At 40.4% G+C, this 21,693-nt stretch overlaps 1 protein-coding gene across 13 annotated transcripts in view; it reads left to right on the forward strand.

Annotated features, from left to right (window-relative positions):
• LIMCH1 (LIM and calponin homology domains 1) overlaps positions 1-21,693 on the forward strand; it is a 348,017-nt gene that overhangs the window by 122,719 nt on the left and 203,605 nt on the right. For all 13 annotated transcript variants that reach the window (XM_043871027.1, XM_043871031.1, XM_043871033.1 and 10 more), the window contains exon 2: positions 19,637-19,707. In XM_043871027.1, coding sequence (XP_043726962.1) covers positions 19,637-19,707 — 71 coding nt within the window. The remainder of the gene's footprint in view (positions 1-19,636; positions 19,708-21,693) is intronic.

Raw genomic sequence — 21,693 nt, forward strand, 5'->3', positions numbered from 1 at the left:
AAGGTCCGTCTAGTCAAAGCTATGGTTTTTCCAGTAGTCATGTGTGGATGTGACCAACTCGGACTATAAAGAAAGTTGAGTGCTGAAGAATTGATGCTTTTGAACTGTGGTGTTGGAGAAGACTCTTTGAGTGTCCCTTGGACTGCAAGGAGATCCAGCCAGTCCACTCTAAAGGAAATCAGTCCTGAATATTCTTTGGAAAGACTGATGCTGAACCTGAAATTTCAATACTTTGGCCACCTAATGTGAAGAACTGACTCATTGAAAGAGACTCTGATGATGGGAAAGATTGAAGGCGGGAGGAGAAGGGGATGACAGAGGATGAGATGGTTGGATGGCATCACCGACTCAATGGACATGAGTTTGAATAAACTCGGGGAGTTGGTGATGGACAGGGAGGCCTGGCGTGCTGCGGTCCAGCAGCAGCTGGGGTCGCAGAGTCGGACACGACTGCATGACTTAACTGAACTTGAACGGCACTGAGATAAATTCCAGGGTCCTTATTGTTGCCTGTGAGACTAGTAGCTTCCTATCTGTCCTCATCTTGTCATTTCGCCACCTTATTACCTCCATTCTAGCAACAGAATTAGCAGTAGCTTGACTTTTTCCTTACGAGGCACTTCATGCTCATCCCCACCTTTGGGCCTTGAACTTAGCGTGTCTCTCCTTTGGATGCTTTTCCCACAGAAGTGAGCACCACTCACTGCCTCCGTCTTAAAGTCTCTGATTATGTGTTGCCTTTCACTTTAAAATATCTCAAGTAACAATCCATTTTTTTTTGCCACTTTTTAATCCCCTTATTTTGCCTTGTTTTTCTTCATAGCTCGCACTATTGCCTGATACCGTATTACATGCCATATTATCTTCTGTCTACTAAACAGTGCCATGAATTCAGGGAATACATCCCCAGAGTCGAGGCGTAGAAGACGTGCTCTGTAAATAATTGTTCAGTGAATGAATCTACTCAGGAACACAGGGACAAAACATACAAGTATTAATGACAATATAAGGTAAATTACATTTCAAAGCTACATTTTCTCATTACTGGTATTCACGTGCTCTCATACACATAATCTCATTTAATCCTTACTTGTAAGATCAGTGCAGATGCATTCACCCCAAATCACATACTAGTTTGTGGTGGAGGTGGGATTTAAGCCTGGATTTTCTGATTACAAACCCTGTCTTATTTCATGGATGTGCTGTTCTGTGCTTGTTGCTTAGTCTGACTCTTCGCGACCCCATGGACTGTAGCCCACCGGGCTCCTCTGTCCTTGGGGATTCTCCAGGTAAAAATACTGGGGTGGGTTGCCATGCCCTTTTCCAGGGGATCTTCCCAACTCAGGGATCGAACCCAGGTCTCCCACGTTGTGGGCAGATTCTTTACTGTCAGAGTCACAGGGAAGCCCATGAATACTGGAGTGGGTAGCCTATTCCTTCTCCAGGGATCCTCCTGACCTAGGAATCGAACTGGGGTTTCCTGCATTGCAGGCAGATTCTTTACCAGCTGAGCTACCAGGGAAGCCCTATTTCATGTATAAAAGACAGTAAGTGCTTTGGGAGTTGGAGATAAATTTGGTTTATTGAAGGATATGGGAGTTAGTGGGAAATTTTAGAGTATTTGTATCTTGAGGTTTGAACATGGGATTATATATAGTTAAATAAAGATACGGCATTCCAGACGTGGTCATGGCACAAGTAAATACAAGGAGACGTGGATATGTGTGGTGAATACATGGAAGGAATAGATGTATGTTGCAGATTGAAGTTAGTGCTTGAGCTTTAGGCAGTAGGAAGCACTTAGAAATATTTGAATCAAGACTGCCACATGCAGAGAGGTTTGCCGAGGAGAGGAGGTCAGAGGGAAGGGAGTGGGAGCAAGGGCCTCGGTTGGAAGGACTTGCTCAGAAAGCAAGAGAGGCAGTTCTTTGCTTAGAGGTAGGAAAAAAAGGTGCCAAGATTAGGGAAGATTCTGGTAGCTCCCAAAATTTTGGAAGATGATCTTTTTCGTGTGTCTGCGGTTGCTAATCTTTCTAAAACAAGACATTGTTTTGAAAATAAAGGTTGAAAACTAGTCAAGTCTGAGGGCTGGGGTTTTGAGTTGTTAGTAGAAATCTTGGAAGGATCATGATGTAAAAAATAACAGAAATTGTAGAACAGCAATAGTTAGATCTTGACTCAGATTTAAAAGTACATTTTGAGCTTCTATCACGTGTTAGATCTAACTTCTTAAAAATATGAAAATGTTTCTGTAGCTTTTTGTTGTTGTTATTGTTGTTTTAGATTGTGCCAATCACGCTGTGCTGACGTTAAACCATTATGCTTCATGACTTCAAGCAAGGTGAAGCTTTATTTTAGACGCTGACTTAGTTCGCACTGTTTTTTAAATAAATGTTCTAGGGCAGTCCTTGGTGGAAAGATCTGAGTGGAACAATGCTTAATATTTCAAAGTGAGCCCTTGAAAATCTATTTGTGCTTTGTAGTAATAGGATCCCCGAGGTTCCAGAATTTTTTTCAAACTGGTTCACTGGTTCTTGGAGGCCCCGCTATCCCAGGTCTGTGGAACTGGCAAGGAATTTGATGTAATTGCTTTTGCACCTGGCATGTGATGGGGATTGTTTTGGAAATTACTTAGTCATATAACTACAAAATATCTAGTGTTTATCCTCTTAGAGATTGGACTCAATGGCCAAATGGCTTGACTTGACCCTATCTATGGTTCGGAGCCATTTAATTGTTAAAATTCTTGACCACTGTTTTCCTCAACTAAATTACAAATTTAAAATGAAGCGTGTTTCAGGTCTATATTTTGAAGCAGTCTGTGACTGTTTTTATGACTTACTGGTTTCAGGCTTATGCTGTTGTTCTTGACATTTCCTTTAGCTCTGTACCGTCCCTCCTTTCTTCTTGCCTGTCTCCGCTTATCCCCACTTTCAGGGGAAGTCTTTCCTCTTCAATACCTCACTCTCACTTAACTTTTGTTTCACTTCTCTGAACACCTGTGTACAGCGCACTTGTCATTTTTCTTTCATTAACCTCACTATAAACTGGGTACATTATATAGTTTGTTTTTAAAATTCCTTTATGGTTTAAAATAACCTGCACAGAAAAGGCAACTCTTTGGGCAAGGAGTGCCTCATGAGTCCCCCCCCATACCCCATTTTTTTCTAGAGAAGCAAGAAAAAAGATCTTTGTTGTTGTGCTTAAATATTAGCTCTTCTGCTTTTAAATTTTAGTAGCTTATTCAAATTTTCTAAAGTACCAAGGACTCCAATACAGTAAAGAACAAACAACTTATGTGACGAACTCATTGGTGCCACCATGCTATGCCTACCAGTGCCCTGGAAAGTCAGTTTCCTGATACACATTCTACAGAACCCTGATTCCGCTCCCTAGACTTTTCTTGACAGAGTCTTGATAAACTCTGTAAACTTGATAAACTCTTGGTAACTTGATAAATAGTTTAAGAAACACTATTTTATCCCCCGCTGGAGGATCTCAGTGCACATTAGCGTATTATTGGCTCTGAGAAGCTCAAAGTGGAAAACAAAACAAAAACTCAGCATTCCCCAAACATCCTTGACCAGGCAGCCTTTTTCCCACATCATCTCTTAATTTCCTGCGGAACTAGGTGGACATACTTTGGGAAGTGCTTAAGTGTTTCCTGTCTTAGGCAGGCCAGAGAGTAAATGTGAAGGTCAATCCCCACGAAATAATAATTTGATCTCCCTCAGACACAGTGTGGGAAACAAGTGTTGTCTTTGCATTTTGATTCCTCCCAATGCTGTACGTTGACGACTCAGTAAGTTGTGGTGTGAGGGGCCTGCTTGTGTTACCTCGAGAGTGGGGAGGGGAGGCGTGTGGGCGCTCACGCGCGTCCTTGGCGGGCTGGGTCTGCCCCTCTGTCCGCAGCGCACGCTGCGCAGTGGCGTGTCCTGGTCCCGTCGCCATCAGCATGCTGCATAACGGACGAGGCTGGAGAGAGGGCAGGAGCAGGTGTTCTAGCAGTTTAGAAAAGAAAGGACAGAGCTGTCGATTGTTGCCAGCCGCACCAGTCCTGCCTTTCTTCCTTCTGCAAACAACAGCTGCCTGTGTCGGTCAGGGGCAAAATGGCAACTGGTCTGCTTTGCTAGCTCTCCAGAGCAGCGTAGTCAACACTCCTGTTAGGATAGTTTGTGTCCTTATGTTGGAAGCAGAGGGTGGAGTGTATTTCCCCCTTTGTCTTCTAAAGTATTGCCACGATCTACATAATTGTCCACAAAAAATTGTATCATGCAGGTAGTTATTAGCTATGCTATTAAATATTATTTTTGGTTCTCTTATAAGAGTGGAGGGGTTTCCCTGGTGGTTCAGCAGTAAAGAATCCGCCTGCAGGATTCGATCCCTGGGTCAGGAAGAGCCCCTGGAGGAGGAAATGGCAACCTGCTCCAGTCTTCTTGTCTGGAAAATTCCATGGACAGAGGAGCCTGGCGGGCTGCAGTCCATGATGTTGCAAAGAGTCAGACACAACTGAACTATGACTGAGCATAGCCCTGATAAGTGGGGGAAGGAAGTATGTCTGTAAATATGGGACTCAAGAGAATACAGGCTTTCAAGAACCTGAGTATGTTCCACAGCCAGGAAATATTTAGGGCAAAGGTAAACTTTTTATGTTTCATTTTAAATTGGGAAAGACCTATTCTTTGGATTATTATTACTGCTCCAATTTTGGGGAATTCAGTGAATTCCTTTTGCTTTCTGATTGCCTACCTGTAGCCGGAAATCAGAAACAGCCCCTCTGAAAGGACAATAGATTTATATCATCTTGGCATTGAATAGTTGTATCTTTCTGTAAGATGTTGACTGTTTATGAACAAGGGTGTGAGAAAGTTTAGAAACATTGGTACAGTTATATGCTTTTCTTTCCGTGGTTATTTGTTAATTTTCCAATGTCATAGAAATAGTGATACATTTAAAACACCACATTTAAGTTAACAGCCTCATGATGTGTATGTGATACACAATGCAAGTTCATGGTGGTATTCAGGAGCCAGCTCATATGGCTCAAGAGAGAAGATTTGTGTTCATTTCCTCTTGACTCTGTGTTCAGTGACATCGACTGAGCTGGAAATCCGCAAGGGTGGGAATATTTACAACATGGAAATTGGCTCTTCTCTCCTCCCCATCTCCTGATAACCAGTTGTTAATCATTTAGTAGAATACCATGGGTTCTAGGCCATCTCGCAGGATGACTTAATTATAAGGAGTTTGAAAAATATAACCAAGGACTTCCTAGAACAGATTGCCTGTTCTAACAACAACACAGTTACCTTTGCATGCCATTTTCCCTTTTTTTCCTCTTTCTTCACTTTTGATTAGTGAAGTTTTTCAAGATGATGTGTGGGCAGAGGGTTCTGTTTGGTTTTGTTTTTGGTTAAATGTGGCTCTCACCTACTAGGGAAGCCCTACCTACTTGGGCTTCCCTGGTGGCTCAGAGGTTAAAGCGTCTGCCTCCAACGTGGGAGATATAGGTTCGATCCCTGGGTCAGGAAGATCCCCTGGAGAAGGAAATGGCAGCCCACTCCAGTATTCTTGCCTGGAGAATCCCATGGACGGAGGAGCCTGGTAGGCTACAGTCCACAGGGTCGCAAAGAGTCGGACACGACTGAGCGACTTCACTTCACCTACTAGGTGTATAACCAATAGCCTTGCTTTTGCTGTAAGTTACCTAGAGTGGGGCAGCAGCACACTGTTCTCCTGTGGCTCTTTGTAACACCTGGAAGACAGGACTCCTTCTTTGTTGATGTGCAGTGTTTATGGAGGAAACATTGTGTAAGGAGAGCTAAATACAGATTCTGAGCAGTGTTCACTCCAGTAGAAACCAAGATGGCACTGCTCCTTCGGTGGGGTCAGCCGCCACACTGAAGTGTCAGTGAGGCCCAGCAATGAACAACACTTCAGTCGGCTGGGATTGCCACCTGCTGTCTTCATCACAAAGCAGCCAGGAGAACAGACTTCCTGCCGTAATACGTTATTTGTGAGTTTAAAGAACCAGAGGAAGATAGGTAGGGGAATATTTTGTTCTGAAATGCCTCATGGTCTCAAATGAAGCACCTTGTCTTCCTTCTAGTCCCATTCACTCCCTGTTAGTGGGTGTTTATTTTTTATCCCACAGAGGATCAAGTTGTATATAGGGTTCTTTCAAGTTGGATTCTTTGGCTATGTGTGATGATTTTTTAAATACAGAGATTAAAGTCCAGTGACATCACAGAGATTTCTATGATTTCACCCCATGGTGTTGAATGAATTGACACTACGTGGCAGACATTTTGGCATTTCTGTGGATTTCAGGGTTTATGTTCTTTTTCCACTTTTTGAGGAAGAAGCACATTGAAGAGAAGAGATTGCATAGGCAGTAGGAAGTTAGATCTTTATTTACAGCTCAGTGGACACAGGCATATTTGGGCAGCATAGCCTTCTGTTAGGAACGTGGGTAGGGAACCAGACTGCCCAACTTAGAGTCCCGGCTCTGCCACCTACTGTGTGAAATTAGGCCAGTTACTTCATGGTCTATACTTGAATTTCTCCATCTGGAAAACAGAGATGATAATAATACTTCTACCGGGGCCTCTGATAGCCCATTTAACACCTTTGTGTAAACTCAAAAAGATACCATGGGTAGCCTCTTTGAGCTTGAGTACAGACAGTGGCTTTATATGAATTAGGAAAATAGGACTTTTCCATGACAAGAGTTTGTGCAGTTTGACAGAGAGAGCCCAGGCTGGGCTTTGGCCCCAACTTGCCTCCTCAGCTGGGCGTCTTTGTTCAGGGCACCGCTGTGAAACCCGCCGCCGTGTCCCTTATAACCACACCAGGGAACTGAGGAGTGAGTGAGTCAGTTAAGGTTCCATAAAAGCTGCTGTTACTATTACCATCAAATCTTCAAGGTGAAAACCTGCTGCATAGCTCAGGGAACCCTGCTCAGTGCTCTGTGGTGATCTAAATGGAAAGGAAATCCAAAACAGAGGGAGGTGTATACACATATGTGTGTGCGTATATATATATATATATATATATATGTAATTGATTTACTTTGCTGTACCGTAGAAACTAACAACGTTGTAAAACAACTCTATCTAATAAAATTAATTAAAAAAAAAAAAACCCAAACCGAAAAACACATGAATATCAGTGGCAGGTGGCTGTACACTTAGCATTAAGCATTAAATTTACCAAATTAATGCCAAAGGTGAATGAATGATGGTGGCACAGTAACGATTTTAAAATGTGGGTTTTATCTTATAATCATGACACATCGCCCTCATATTTTTATGTTAAAGGACATCTAAGGTAACAAATGATTTCAATGTAAAAAATACCTGCACATTTCTGTTTTATTCTGTAACATGTATAATAAAGTTGAATTCTGCATCATACTCCAAAACAAACAAACAAAACTTCTGGTTAGAGTGGTTAGGGTGGAAGAGGGTTCAGAGAATCTGTAGATTTGTGCAGTTATCTTTGACTTGGAGATTTGCTGGAAGCCCTTGGTTATTAAAGAGCTGTGGCTAGAACCCAGTTGTCTGGACTTTCAGCCTCCTACCAATCCTGACCAGGTGTCTCTAGACAATCATGGGATTTAAATAGTAGAACCATTGATAGACGATAGGGACAGGGGCAGTGTGGCTGTTTCTGACCTCACATGTCTGCCTAGAACTATTCAAATTGTAAAATCTTGGAAGATGATGTGTCCTTTATTTTCCAAAGCTTAATAGTACACCAGCTCCTTTGTCTGATATTCAGATGTTTGTTTTTTACAATATACTATGCATTAGGCATGTGTGGGTCTCAGCCACCATTTTTGTTGTTGTTGTTGAGTTACAGTTATTTCCAACATTGTTAGTTTCAGGTGTACGGTGAAGTGATTCAGTTACACATATCTATATTTTCTGATTCTTTTCCATTATAGATTATTACAAGATGTTGAATATAGTTCCCTGTGCTATACAGTAAATCCTTGTTTGTCTATTTTCTATGTAGTGGTGTGTGTCTGTTAACCCCGTACTCCTAATTTATTCCTTCTCCACCTTGCCACCTTTGGTAACCACAGGTTTGTTATCTAGTTCTGTAAGTCTGTGTCTGTTTTGTAAATAAGTTCATTTGCATTATTTTTTAGATTCCATGTATAATTGATATCATATAATATTTGTCTTTTCTCTGTTTGGCTTACTTCACTCAGTACAATAATCTCTAGGTCCATCCATGTTACTACAAGTGGCAGTATTTCATTCTTTTTATGGATGAGTAATATTCCAGTGTGTGTGTGTGTATCACATCTTCCTTATCCATTCCTCTGTCAATGGACATTTAGTTTGCTTCCATGTCTTGGCTATTGTAAATAGTGCTTCTGTGAACATTAGGGTGCGTATGTCTCTTCAGGTTAGAGTGTTCATCTTTTCTGGATATACGCCTAAGAGTAGGATTGCTGGATCATATGGTAACTTGATTTTTTGTTTTCTTAAGGAACTCTGTACTGTTTTTCATGGTGCTAGCCACCATTTTAATAAGTGGACCTGAGGAATATTGTTAAATAGAGGTGTATTTCTATTATATTTGAATGAAAAACCTTTTACAGTTGGTATTTTCTGACTACAATAACTTTTCTGAGTTTAACAAAATGGAAAATGGCTTTTGTTTCTAACAAAAGAAAAAGAGAGAGAGATTGAGCCACTGTGGAGGTCCACATCTATATCCCCAGCGCTCCCTTTAAAATCTTTCTACTTGTAAAGTATAACACAATTACAGAAAACCACATGAATTCATGGCTTAGTTTGTCATTAAAGTGGACAGTCTTGGAATCACTGTGTCAAGGAGGAGATCCAAATCAAGAAGTAGAATTTTGTCACCCTGGAAGCCCGTCCTGGACTCCCTCCCATTGGTAATTCCTTCTTTCCTTCTGAAAGTCACTTTCTCATTTTATTCTTCCTTGCTTTTCTTTTTAATACTTGTATTGCCCAGGTCATGCCAACTTTTAAAAGGACAGGCTGTTTAAAGTGTGATCACCCTGTCTGGGTAATGAGCATTTCTCCGTGTTTTATTTTCCTTTGGTAATGTAATAACTTGTTTGGGTGAATTCTAGTAGTTTTCTAACTCGACTTTGATGTGTTTTAAAATACCAAGTACTGTTGAAACACAACAGCTTTGTGGTTACTTTGGATTCTTAGCTAAAAATTATTCAGTTATTAGAATATCAAATGCTGAAATTGATCAGTTCTTCAGACTGTCACAGGACTGTGTGTACTTGGCAGAGCCTATAGTTCCATTCTTTGCCCCAAATCAGGAAGCCAAGGGGCTTGACCCCTCTTCCTTCCCATCCTCAGTACGAACGTCACGTTGATTTGAAGACTGGCAAGAACCATTGCTGAGTAGTGAGCAGGCGAGGCAGTGGATTGGACAGATACGAAGTAACTGACAGTGAACTGAGTAAGTGACTGTCATCAGTGAGAACAAATATGGAGAAGTGTTCCAAGGGACAAATGAGGAGGTACCAGGTAGGTTTTTGACTTGAGTACTTTCCTTGGACTGCTGAATGGCTGTCAGTCCTAGCTCCAGATAACATTTTATTGTGAATATTCTGTAACGTGAGAGAGAGAGGGAAAGGAAGGAAAGAAGGGAGGAAGCAGAGTTGTTTGGTTAAAGAGACCGTATACCCACTACCTGCCCAGTTTTAGTAATTGTTAACATTTTCTGTATTTACTCCTTTTTAATAATTTTATACTTTATCTGTTCCTTTATTTTTGGTTGCATTGGGTCTTTGTTACTGCATGGGCTTTCTCTAGCTGTGGCGAGCAGGGGCTACTCCCTAGTTGTGGGGTACAGGCTTCTCATTGCAGGGGTTTCTCTTGTTGCAAAACATGGGCTCTAGGGTGTGTGGGCTTCAGCGGATGTGGCTCATGGACTGTTACCCTGCAGGATCTTCCGGGACCGGGGATGGAACCCGCCTGTGACCCCTGAATTGGCAGGGGGATTCTTAACCTGTGGACCACCAGGGAGGTGTCCTATATTTCCTTCTTACACACACACAGTTCATACATCCTCCGAGTATTTGTTCAACCTTTTCAAAGTAAATTGCAGACATCAGACCCCTTTCCTTTAGTGCGCCTCTCCAAGGTATCAGAACGTTCTACAGAACCGACATGCCACGGTCACTCTTAATCCTGTGAAATAATGCCAGGTAACTGATATATATTCAGATTTCCCCAATCGTGCCCAAAATATCACCTAAAAACTTTTGTTTAACTAGAATTTCATTAAGATGCAGACAATTGGTTGCCATGTTTCTTCAGTCTCAACTCTCCCCTCTTCTTCAAGACGTTGACTTTTTGAGGGTCAGTTTTCTTATATAATGTGTCATTTTTTCTGGATCTGCCTAGTTGTTTCCTCCTGGTCTCATTTAATCCAGTAGGTGTGTGAGAGTCTGTCACATTGTGTGATTTTGTACCCAACACTCACAAACCTGATCCATGTATGAGCCAGCACATCTGCCTCAACCATACTCAACTTTCTCTTGAGCAGGATTTCTAAACAAAAATTGCAACCACCCGGTTTAGGCTCTCCAGCGTGGATTCTTTTCTCATCCTTAGGGGGAAAGAAAATGTACCAGAACTTCCAGTCAGTAGTAAATGTCCTATGAGATGGTTTCTAATCATGATTTCTAAGTTCTGACAACTTTGTAAAACAGATTTCTGCACCTGTCTTTTAAAGATGATGGAGCGAGCTCGGAGAAATGGAGCCATGTGCCCTGTGTCACATAGCTCCGAAATGTCAGACCTGAATTTTAGACCCAGACCTTCCCTGGTAGCTCAGACAGTAAAGAATCTGCCTGCATTTTTACCTGGAGAATTCAATGGACAGAGGAGCCTGGTGGGCAACAGTCCACAGGGTCGCAAAGAGTCAGACACAACTGAGCAACTAATACAATACCTGCCTAACACAGATTTGCATGTTCTGAGGACTGGATGGCAGTTCCATGTACAGATCTGTCAAAATTAGCCAAGAATTGAAGTGTTTTTTTAAGGAGCACCTTGATACCCAGGTAAAAACCACCCGATGGCTGAAGCTTATCTCTGCTCCTTGCAATGGAAACAGCACAGATAGCCCAGAAGCACTCCACTTGCCCGTATTTTTCCAGGACTCTTTCTTTGCTCTCATATCAATTGCTAATACTTTCTGTTGTGTTAAAACATGTGAGTTGTTTGTCTTTCTTTGCAGTATCCGTTCTGTTTCCTTGGAAGGTAAGAAGAGCCTGAGGATGTGCAGACACACTCACTGCTAAACCCACTCACATGTTCCTGGACTGACCCATTTTCTGTGTTGAGAGCACGCAATGGCGAGATCGGAGGATTTAATGCTCCCAGAGTGCTTTGGAGCATTTCTTGTATTCTTAATGAGATTTTTTTAGTGGAGTCTGTCAATCTGTGGCTATAAACAGTGCCTTCTGGGTTTCTGATGACATGATGAAAATATAAATGGATTCTGCAGATTGCATTTTATTATCCTCAACATTAAACACTCAGAGCTAGTGCTGGAGAGGATCGCAGTCTGATAATGTTGATTAAATAACCTCAGGCCTGGACTTCTGTGCCGTTGCGTTGCCATCCCAAGCTGAATAGATGTAAGGCACTATGTTATTAAAGAGAGTGTAGCAATGTCATTGTCATTAGAATATATGCCTTCAGAAGGCAGTGGTGTGGGGTGGTGAAGCCCTGGCCTGGGTGAAGGGAGATATGGTTCTAGTTTCATCCTTACTGATAGCTAGCTTATGACCTTGAGCGAGTCACTTGCTCTGCAGGGCATTATTTTTCCTCGTCTTTAAAATGAAGAGCTTGTGTATATAACTTGGACTTATTCTGGTGTAGTGAGAAGGGGCATGGGGTTGATCTATAAGAAGATTTCTGGGCGCTGTGTGGGAAGGCTAGAAAGGAAGCTGGTGTTTGTTTGCTGAGGGGTGATGGAGGCTTACGCTAGTGTGTGGCGTAGAGATGGAGGGTAAAGGGTAGATCTCAAATGCATTTTGGAGAGAGGAACTTTGCTCTTCTTGATGGTTTGAATGTGTCTGTAAGTTCCTGATGATGGGAGATGGTGGTGCCATTCATTGATATGTAGGAAACCACAAGTGGAACAGGTTGGAGCAGAGGACAGATGTCATGAATTTTGTTTTGATCTTGTTAAGTGTGAAATATTTATTAGGTACCCAAGTGGATATGTTAAGTAAGAAATTGGATGTTTGATTCTGAGCTTCAGGGGAGAAGGGTGAATGCTACACATAAAAACATGTTAATTATCGTATGCAAGATGCTTAAAGGCAAGATGTTTAAGCTCATAAAAGTGAAAGAGTTATCATATGTGAGATATTTAAAGACTTGGGGCTGCCCAGGGAAAAGAAGCTTGTGGCTATAGAGAGAACAAAGCAAAGGTGAACAAAGGAGAAAAAGAACCATGTTTTACACCTAGGAAGTGAATGAAGTAGAATGACTTAAGGCAACAGAGAAAGGAATGTTTATTGAAAGAGTCAGGAGGAGAATCAGGAGTATCTGGTGGTGGGGAGTCCTAGGAGAGGCAAGTGATCTCAAAAGGAAAGAATGATCGACTGCCACGATGCTGAGACCTTGATTCAGATCAGAGGAGATAATGTCTGTTGGATTAGGTGGTATGGTGATATTAGAATTTAAGAGGAGAACCAGTAAAGCATGGCATCATTTAAGATCAGGGAGGAAAGATCTGCAAAAAAGCATTGGAAAGAGAGAAATCATAAATGAGATCTATGGTAATTCTAATATTGTGGCCAATATTGACACTGAAGTTTCTTGAGCTCTTTTTATGGATTAGGCACTGTAAAAGGAAGGGTTTGACATACACTCATTTATTTATTCTTATGTAATTCATTAACTCTTCATGCATTTGGAGGAAGTATAATTATCACTTTGTTAGGTAGGGAAGCTGAGGGTTAGTGGAAGTTCATTAATCTGCTTATAATTTAGCTTGTACTAGTGGAGCTCAGTTAAATTTGCAGGTCTCCACTCTTAACCTTTTAAGAATTCTCAGTGAATTCAAAGAGGACAGGTGGATGAGCTGTGATGACAAGAGTAATAGGAACAGGATGCTCATGTAGGGGTTTGGACAGTGAAAGGAAGGAGAAAAGTGAGGCTGCATTAAGTTAGGTGTTTTAGGAAAAGTGGGAAATCATTATGCTGTTAGCACAGAGACGAAAGACACTGTGGACTGCGGGGTAAAGTTGAGATAAAGGTAGCACCTACAGATAGGAAGAAAGGGGATTCAGGTCTTTCACAGAGGAAAGAGAAAGTATATTAGTTTCTTTTGAGAGGGCAGAAAAAGATGAAATGATATGAATAGATACGGTCTATAAAGGAATGTTGGGGGGCGGGGGCTAGGGGTGGTGGTCCTAAAGGAAAGTCTGGCTACATGGTCTTAATCTCACGGTGATTCAACAAACAAGGTCATGAGCTATACAATGCAGGCAGGAGAGTCCATAAGGAGGTCACTCTTGTACCGTCTCTTTAGGAATGGGGAACTAGTGGGAAATAGGGAGACTGATTGCCAGAGTCCCTTTCCCTCCCCCCATCTTCTTGGATGTCTTTGTTCTTTCAGGTTCAAGTACAACCCGTAGTTCTGACATGCAGGTCCTTTACCCCCGGGCTATGTCTGTTGTAGCACCTTACCTCCCACCACCCTCCCCTCCCTGCCTTCCTCGCCCTGGTCTCAGCCCTCTGGACGTTTCCTCTTAGTTCAAATGAACCTTTGTACAGGTCTTTGTGTTTGCCTGGGATGCCCTATTCATCTCCTTCCTCTGAGGGATCCTTTCTCCTGCGTTGGGACCTTCTCACTTGCCAGCTCCTAAAAGGCTTTCCTGGGCTGTCTCAGGCAGAGTTCCTGTCTTTGCTCAGACGCCGTGCAGAGTCAGCTGTGTGTAGGAGTGTGAACTCTCCACTCAAACTATCTGAGGTTAAATCTTGGCTCTGCTAGTTACTAATTTTGTGTCCTTGGCCAAGTCACTTAACCTCTCTGGGTGTAGGTTTCCTTGACTTTTAAGAAGGAAGTGATAATAATCAGATCTACCTCATAGGGCTATTATAAGGATTAAATAAATTCGTATGTGGCACACATTTAGAACAGAGAGAGCCTAAGGAAATTGCTATTTGAATGTGAACTATTATCATTCATAAATTCATAAATAATTTCTTTAGTTGTGCAGTTCATGTTAATTGCTTGCTCCATGCTCTTGCCCATATTTTCCCTCTAACACCAGCTACTGTTTTGTAATGCTTTATCTTTCCTTGTGGACTGTGGATTCTTACTGAGTAGGGTCCAAATCTTGTTATTTTGATCTCACTCACTTCTCTTACACTGTCTGGCCTGAGGTAGGTATTTGGTAGATGATTGTTGGTTGATTGCTAATTCTGGCTGAAATAAGAATGACTTGAGATGGTTTACAAAGAGTTTCCTTAGGATTTTGATTTGATTTTTCTAGCAACCCTATTAAGGTAACAGAAATAGCAGTGGATTTATTTCTCCGTAAATGTGAAAAATAAGAGCAATTCTATTCTGCTTTGTTTTTTTAGGTTTAAAATGAGATACTCTTTTTGTTAAATATGTCAAATATTCTCAGAAGGGAAGTGAGCATAATGAACTGCAAATAATCTTCTCCAGTGAATTAAAGAGATGTGATTTTCATTTACCATTGGTAGGAGGAAATCAAACCTGGTTTTGTACAATAATTTAGATAAAATGTCTCTGTCTTCCAAAGATTAAGTCCAAATATAGTAAATTTTGTATTTTTCTATTCTCTTCTTAAGATTTTACCATAATAGGGTTTTCAGCATTTATTTAAAATCAGACCTGCAATTCATTAGTGGACTGCAGTTTGTCCACCAGATTGCTTTCAAAAATCCTGAATATTTAATATTTTTGAAATACAGTTTGTATAAATAGTAATGATCAAGATGAAAGACTGATTCTCGGCCGTCTTTGACTGTTCATGGCAACTGGTTGATAATGAAGGAAACAAAGTAATGAACAAAATGTGGCTTTATGACACAAATTATAAACACATCATAAAAATGTTACTGTAAAATCATGTGGTTTCTGTATTAGACTGTTTATTTTGAACTCCTCCCAATTTTAGTTACTCAAATGGTTTAGAGCATTGACATGGACAAACTCAGAGATGTAATTACCTTTTAGTTATTATGGGAAGGAAATTGAGTACAGATGAGCTTATTACCAATAATTACTTGCATAAAATAGTGTGATGATATGTCACGAAATCCTCTTGCTTCTGCTTTTGGTTTGATTGCTAAGGTAGAAGAAAGTGATTCTTATCCTCTGAAACTATCAAGGTTTTGGCATGTTATCCATTCATAGACTATTTTACTCTGACAAAGCATGTCCATCCAACAAATATTTTGGTTAGTGAAGAAAGTGAATTAATTCTAAACCATAAAGTAGGAAAAAAATCTGGCATTGGGTTCTCCTGAAAGGCTTGCCGGGCATAGTTGGTGATGTCATTGCCACCCTGAGTACTTCCGAGGACCCCCATGAATGAGGGAGATGTATGCAAGTTCATTATATCCACCCTTAAAATAATGGTGGCGTTTAATAGCTTCCTCCATGTCCCTTTGTTTGTGTTCATGCTTAACGCCTTCAGAGAACTGTGGAAACTTTGGCTTTTACTGAGTGAGATGGGGAAGTACGGAGCGGAGATTGAATATGGAGTAGTGACCTAACTTGACAGGGTTACCCTGGCTGCTGGGTTGAGAACAGATGGACGAAGGCAAGGGTGGACTCAGCGAGCCAATTGAGACTCTCATCTAGGTGTAAGATGATGAAGGCTCAGAGTAAGGTGGGAGAAGAGACGTGGTTGGATTCTGGCTAAATTCTGAAGGGTGAACCAACAGGGTTTGTTACTGGGTGTGCCTGGGTACGAAAGATTGGGGTCATGGACGACTAAGCTGAACAACTGCAAGGGTAGAGTTGCAAGGACTCATTGGTAGGTAGGTGAGGATCAGCGAGGTGTGAAGAGCAAGATTTGCTGGGGTGGTAAAGTGCTGTTGACATTGCACGCTTCTCTTCCCCTCTTAGCCCCTGAATGCTTCTGAACCTGGGCTCTCTTCCCACCCACTACACGTCCCAGATCTCCATCTTTTTAAGGGCTCTATTAATCTTCCCATGCTGTTATGGGTCCTTGGAGAGTGATCACAGGCTGATGGCTTGGCCAGTGCCTTGTCTGGAAGGTTACTGAGAGTCCCCTGTCAGTCGGGGTCCAGGTGGGAAGATTAGTGAAGAGTTTAGCAGTCACTTTTCATTTCCCCTGCTCATGGTCTGTTGGTAATGGTGGCTGATTCTTGGTAGTTATTTTGCTTTTTTAAAAAAAAAAAATAGCAATGGCTTATGCTGTTACAAAGAGAACGGTAATTAACAGTCTTTATTGTTAAAATATGCAATGTATGACTTTGTAAATACATTATAAAGATGTTGCTAAGATGGGTCATTGAGACAGGTCATCCAAAATCCTGATTCCAATGAGATGTCCTTCATTTCTGAGTATGAACTTCGGACTTAATATACAAGGTCAGGGCTTTGTAAAATGTACTTTACATATGAGTCACATGGGGATGCTTTTTAAATGCTTGTTCTAAGTCGGTCTTGGAGACAGTGGGAGGACTGAGAGACTGTATGTCTAAATTAATTCCAAACGAAGATGCTACTGTCCCTGCTGGTCTCAGGACCAGACCTTTCAGTGGCACAGACCTTGCTGAATTTCTGGAGTCTATTCAGCTGTCGACCCTCCTAACAAAGGTCCAGGTGCCTCTACACTGAATAACCTGGACTTGGAAGAGTAGATGGCGTTTGGACCAGTGGAGAGCAGTGTCGAGGTTATACGGGGACCTAATGGACACAGGAGATGGGGGAAGGAGGCAGAGGGGAAGGGACAGAGGTGGAGATGAGCAGCTGCCTCCAGATGATGGTTCCTACTCTTACTTCTACAATTAGGAACCTAGGAAATTGAATTTACTCAGACTACATCTTGATTAGCAGGCTGACTTTAGACTATTAAACCAACTCTACTTGAAATTTTTTAGTTTCTATGCATCACATACAAAATAATTTTAAGTAGTACATAGGAATTTTTAGATGGTTCATAAGCCACCCATGTTGGAAAGTATTATTTCCTTTTCATTTGTCTCCAAGAGTGTATATAGAGTTGCATTACTTCTTTCTTTAGTATTTGCTGTAATTTACCAGGTAAGCCTTCTGGACCTGGCATTTTTTGTTTGGGAAGGTTATTTTTATTATTATTATTTTTTGAGTGGACTATGGTTGTTTGTGTCAAAGAATGTATTTATTCAATTCATCTAAGTTGGTGAACTTATTGGCACAGATTTATTTATAATATTTCTTAGTTATCCTTTTAGTGTCTATAGAATCTGTAATGATATGATGTCATTCCTGATGTTGGTAATTTGTGTCTTTCTTTTTTGGCTAAAAACCAAAGGTTATCAGTTTTATTAGCTAAAGGTTTATCAGTTTTATTGAGCTCGAATAACCAACTTTTTATTTCACTGATTTTTTTTCCTCTATAACTTTTTGATTTTCTACTTGATTGATTTCAACTTTGATAGAATTTTTCCTTTTTTTCTACCTAACTTGGGCTAAATTTTCATGAGGTAGAAGCAGAAGTCAATGATTTGAGATCTTTTTTAAAATATATTTTCCCCATATACTGCCTTACAGTCTTTCTATACATTTTTATTTTGTCATATTCTTTCACTATAAAATACATTCTAATTTCTTTTTATTTCTTCTTTGAACAATGGGTTGTTTAGAATTGTATTACTTAGTTAAAAATATTGGCGTTAAGGATGTTTGTTGTTAATTTCTAAGTAATTCATTTTAAGTTTGTGGGGAATTGTTTTCTGACACAAAATTTGGTCTACTTCAATAAATGTTTATTGTGAACTTAAAAAAAAAAGAAAAATGTTTATTGTGAACTTAAGAGGAATAATGTTTATTCTGCTGTTGTAGGGTGGAATATTTTAGAAATGTCAATTAAGTTAATTTGGTTGATAATGTTGTTTAAGCCTTCTATATCCTTATTGATTTCCTGTCTGCTTATTCTATCAATTATTGAAGAGAGATATTAAATCTCTGACTCTAGTTGTGACTTTATTTATTTCTCCTTGTAGATCTATCTGATTTGGTTTGTGTCTATCTTGAAGCTTTTTAAAGAAATTTGGTGTAAAAATGTTTAGAATTATCTCTCTGGTGACCTAAAGATTTTGTCCCTATAAAATGACTTTCTCTGCTCTGGTATTATTCTTTATTCTCTTGTTATTTAGTTGCTAAGTTGTGCCTGACTCTGTGACCCCATGAACTGGAGTCTACTGGACTCCTCTGTCCATAGGATTTCCCAGGCAAGAATACTGGAGTGGGTTGCCATTTCCTTCACCAAGGGCTCTTCCTGACCCAGGGATTGAACCTGCGTCTCCTGCATTGGCAGGTGGACTCTTTAACCTCTGGGCCACCAGGGAAGCCCATTCTTTGTTTTAGAAGTTGATATGACCACTATAGCTTTCTTTTGATTAGTGTTAACATGGTGTATCTTATTCTATCCTGCTTTTAACCTATTCATATCTTTCTATGTCAAGTGTGTTACTTGTAGGCATCACATAGTTGGGTCTTGCTTTATGAATGCCATCTTTCTTTTACTTGGGGGTGTCTACACCATTTACATTTAATGCTCTGATTGATATGGTTAGGGTTAAGTCTATAATATTGGTATTTGTTTTCTATTTATTCCATCTTTTCTGTATTCCTTTTCCCTTTTTTATTTTTTATTGTTAGGCTATTTTTTTTTTTTAATAATTCCATTTAATCTCCTTTCTTGACTTACTAACTTTATTTTAAAATTTTGCTATTTTAGAGGTTGCTTTAGGATTTACAGCATGCATATTTACTTGGCATATTGTAGATGCTCAGTAAATATTAACTGAGTAAAAAAATGAATGCTTTGGTGCCCAGACCAAAGGGCTACCGAGTGTCAGAGGCATCAAGCAAAGGCATCAGTACTCAGCATGGTTCACTCTTTCCCAGCTTTTATTTTGCTTTTTCATACCATGTTAGCATGGGTACTGGCTTTTTTCATACTGTCTTAATGTTAGTCTCTCAAGGTTAGACGTTCTGGGTCCTTCTCTCTGCCTCTTAATGTTTTAACAAATGGATTCTTTATCCTTAGATGGTACTTTCTGCAGGCTTTATTGAAAGTGTAGGTTGGGTCCTCAAGATGAAAGAGGCTGTGACCTTGACTTATCATGGCCAAACTGCCAAAGTAATATCCTTATCAGGAAGAACAGATACTTTTAAAGTTTTGAATAAGAAAAAACTTCAAAGAAATGGTCTATTTAAGATTAGCTGAGCTAAGCAAAGTTACACATGGAAAGGAAATTCAGACCTAACAGATTTTTCCCATTCCTGGAATGCTACCAGTTATTTAAAGTCTCTTGAAATATCTTGAAAAAGAATCATTGAGCTTCCTGATTGAAAAAGGAAAAAAAAATTATTCTCTGCTTTTCTTTTCCAGCAAGTAACCGGCCGAAGTTTTGGTGATAAAGATTTTCGGACAGGATTAGAAAATGGAATCCTTCTCTGCGAGTAAGTATAACCTATATTCAGTTGGTTTTATTCAAGAAAAATCATTATTGCTGTTCAGTTTGTCTGCAAAACTTACATAGTTTGTTTGGAATGCATTCACAGTTTGAATCTTAAATTTAAGAAAGAAAATCACTTAAGTGGGTTAGGCCGTAAATATAAGCATATTGGTTCAATAGGGAGTGGTGGGGACTATGGTATTTTCAAACTAGATAAAGAAGGAGTGTCTGACAGCTGCTACTCAGTCCCAACCAACTTTTACAGTGTAGCAGTTTGGGCCTAAGTGATTGGAAGGATGTAGACCAAATTGTGGTAACAGTAGCAGCTTTTCTCCTTATTCCCTCCAAACAAGAACAGTTTGTGCTAAGTAAAAGCAGTGCTTCTATTTATTGACAACCTCTTGAAACTTGCCAGGTGATGTTCCTCAGTAGACCTACTTCCCTGAGGTATGTTGAATATATTTAATTCATGCTGTTGACAAAATAACTGTGGTGTTCAGTTTTTATGCTTTGAATATGGGCTTTGTTGTAGAGTGCTCTTATGATGATGTAGTCAAGAACTTTCTGTGTGGTGATTCCAGACATGAAATTAACTGTAGCCTTAATACTTAGAGATGGATGAACATAAATATCAAATCAAGATTTCAGAGTTTTGAATTGATTTAATACGTTCTGTAATTAGGATATTTATTTTTGCTTTATTGAGGTGAAATGTACATGCATGAAATGCAGAACTTCTAAATATGCAACCTTATGGGTTTTGGGAACAGTGTACATGTACATGCATGTAACCTACACCCTGATCAAAATACAGATCAGAAAGCTCTCCTGTCCCTTCCCAGTCAATCTCAACCACCTGTAGAATAGCACTGTTCCGATTTCTATTACCATATTATCTATTTTGCCTTCTCTTGAACTTTATGTAAGTAGAATCACACAGAATGCAGTCTTTTCTTGGTGACTTGGAGAATATTGTTTGAGACCCACTGATATAGTTGGCAGAGCACCGGTGTTGGAGCCTGAGAATTAAAGATTCAAGTCCTTTCTTCACGCCTTAAATGATTTAATCTCCTTGCGTCTCATTTGCTTCTCTTTAAAAGGGTAGTAAAAATTTTACAGCTCTTGCATGTTTCATAAGCTTTTTGTAAATTTCAACAGGATAATGTAAAGTGCTTTAAAAAATTACAACATTTGCTATACAAATGTGGATTTATTATGTAGCAGTTTTCAACACAGTTCATGTCAACCTTGATATTTCCTGCCTTCCACTGCCCTTCTTTCTTCAAAGAGTAACTTATATCCTCTAATTGCTGTTTCCATACCTTCCTTCCTGTGGAGTCTCTTCCCTTTTCTCACACTTTACTTGCCTTACCACGTGTTTTTCTCTTTAAAAAGTCTTAAGTCAGAGCTCATCTGTTAAGTAAACCACAATTAGTTCAGCGTCTCACAGAGACAAGCTCAAACAGGCTCCAAACACCTCCCTTGGGTTCTAGCACTTGCTTCTCCAGTGAGTCTAGGCTTGACCCTCTGATGTTAACAGATTCACCAGAATCCAGTCTAGTTTACGTGCATCGTGCTCTCTGAAGCCTGTTGAAGTGGGTCTTGGGAACCAGCTTTTGTTTGCCTCACATCAGCTCCAAAGATTCCTATAGGCATCCACCTCTCCACCATGTGAGGAAATCTGTCATGGAGTGATGTCTCTTGCCTGCCTTTGGACTAGATGGGCTCACCTGAGGACAAGGCTCTGGATCCAGAGACATCTGCACAGGTGGACTTGGGTTCTTACCTGGATGAAGACGTTGAGTCAGAGGCTGGAGTCCCACGTGTGGAGTGGCACCAACCACTGACCCTTTACAAACACGTTAAGGAGTGTTAGGGTTGTTTAGAGGTGGAGAGGTGGAGATTAGGTCTGGGCCATGGTTGGGAAACAGCATGGTTAGACAGCATCGAGGCGCCAATTACAGCCAGGCACGTCTTAAATAAATAAAGA

This window comes from Cervus elaphus, chromosome 17 (genome assembly GCF_910594005.1).
Source record: "Cervus elaphus chromosome 17, mCerEla1.1, whole genome shotgun sequence".
Lineage (NCBI taxonomy): Eukaryota > Metazoa > Chordata > Mammalia > Artiodactyla > Cervidae > Cervus > Cervus elaphus.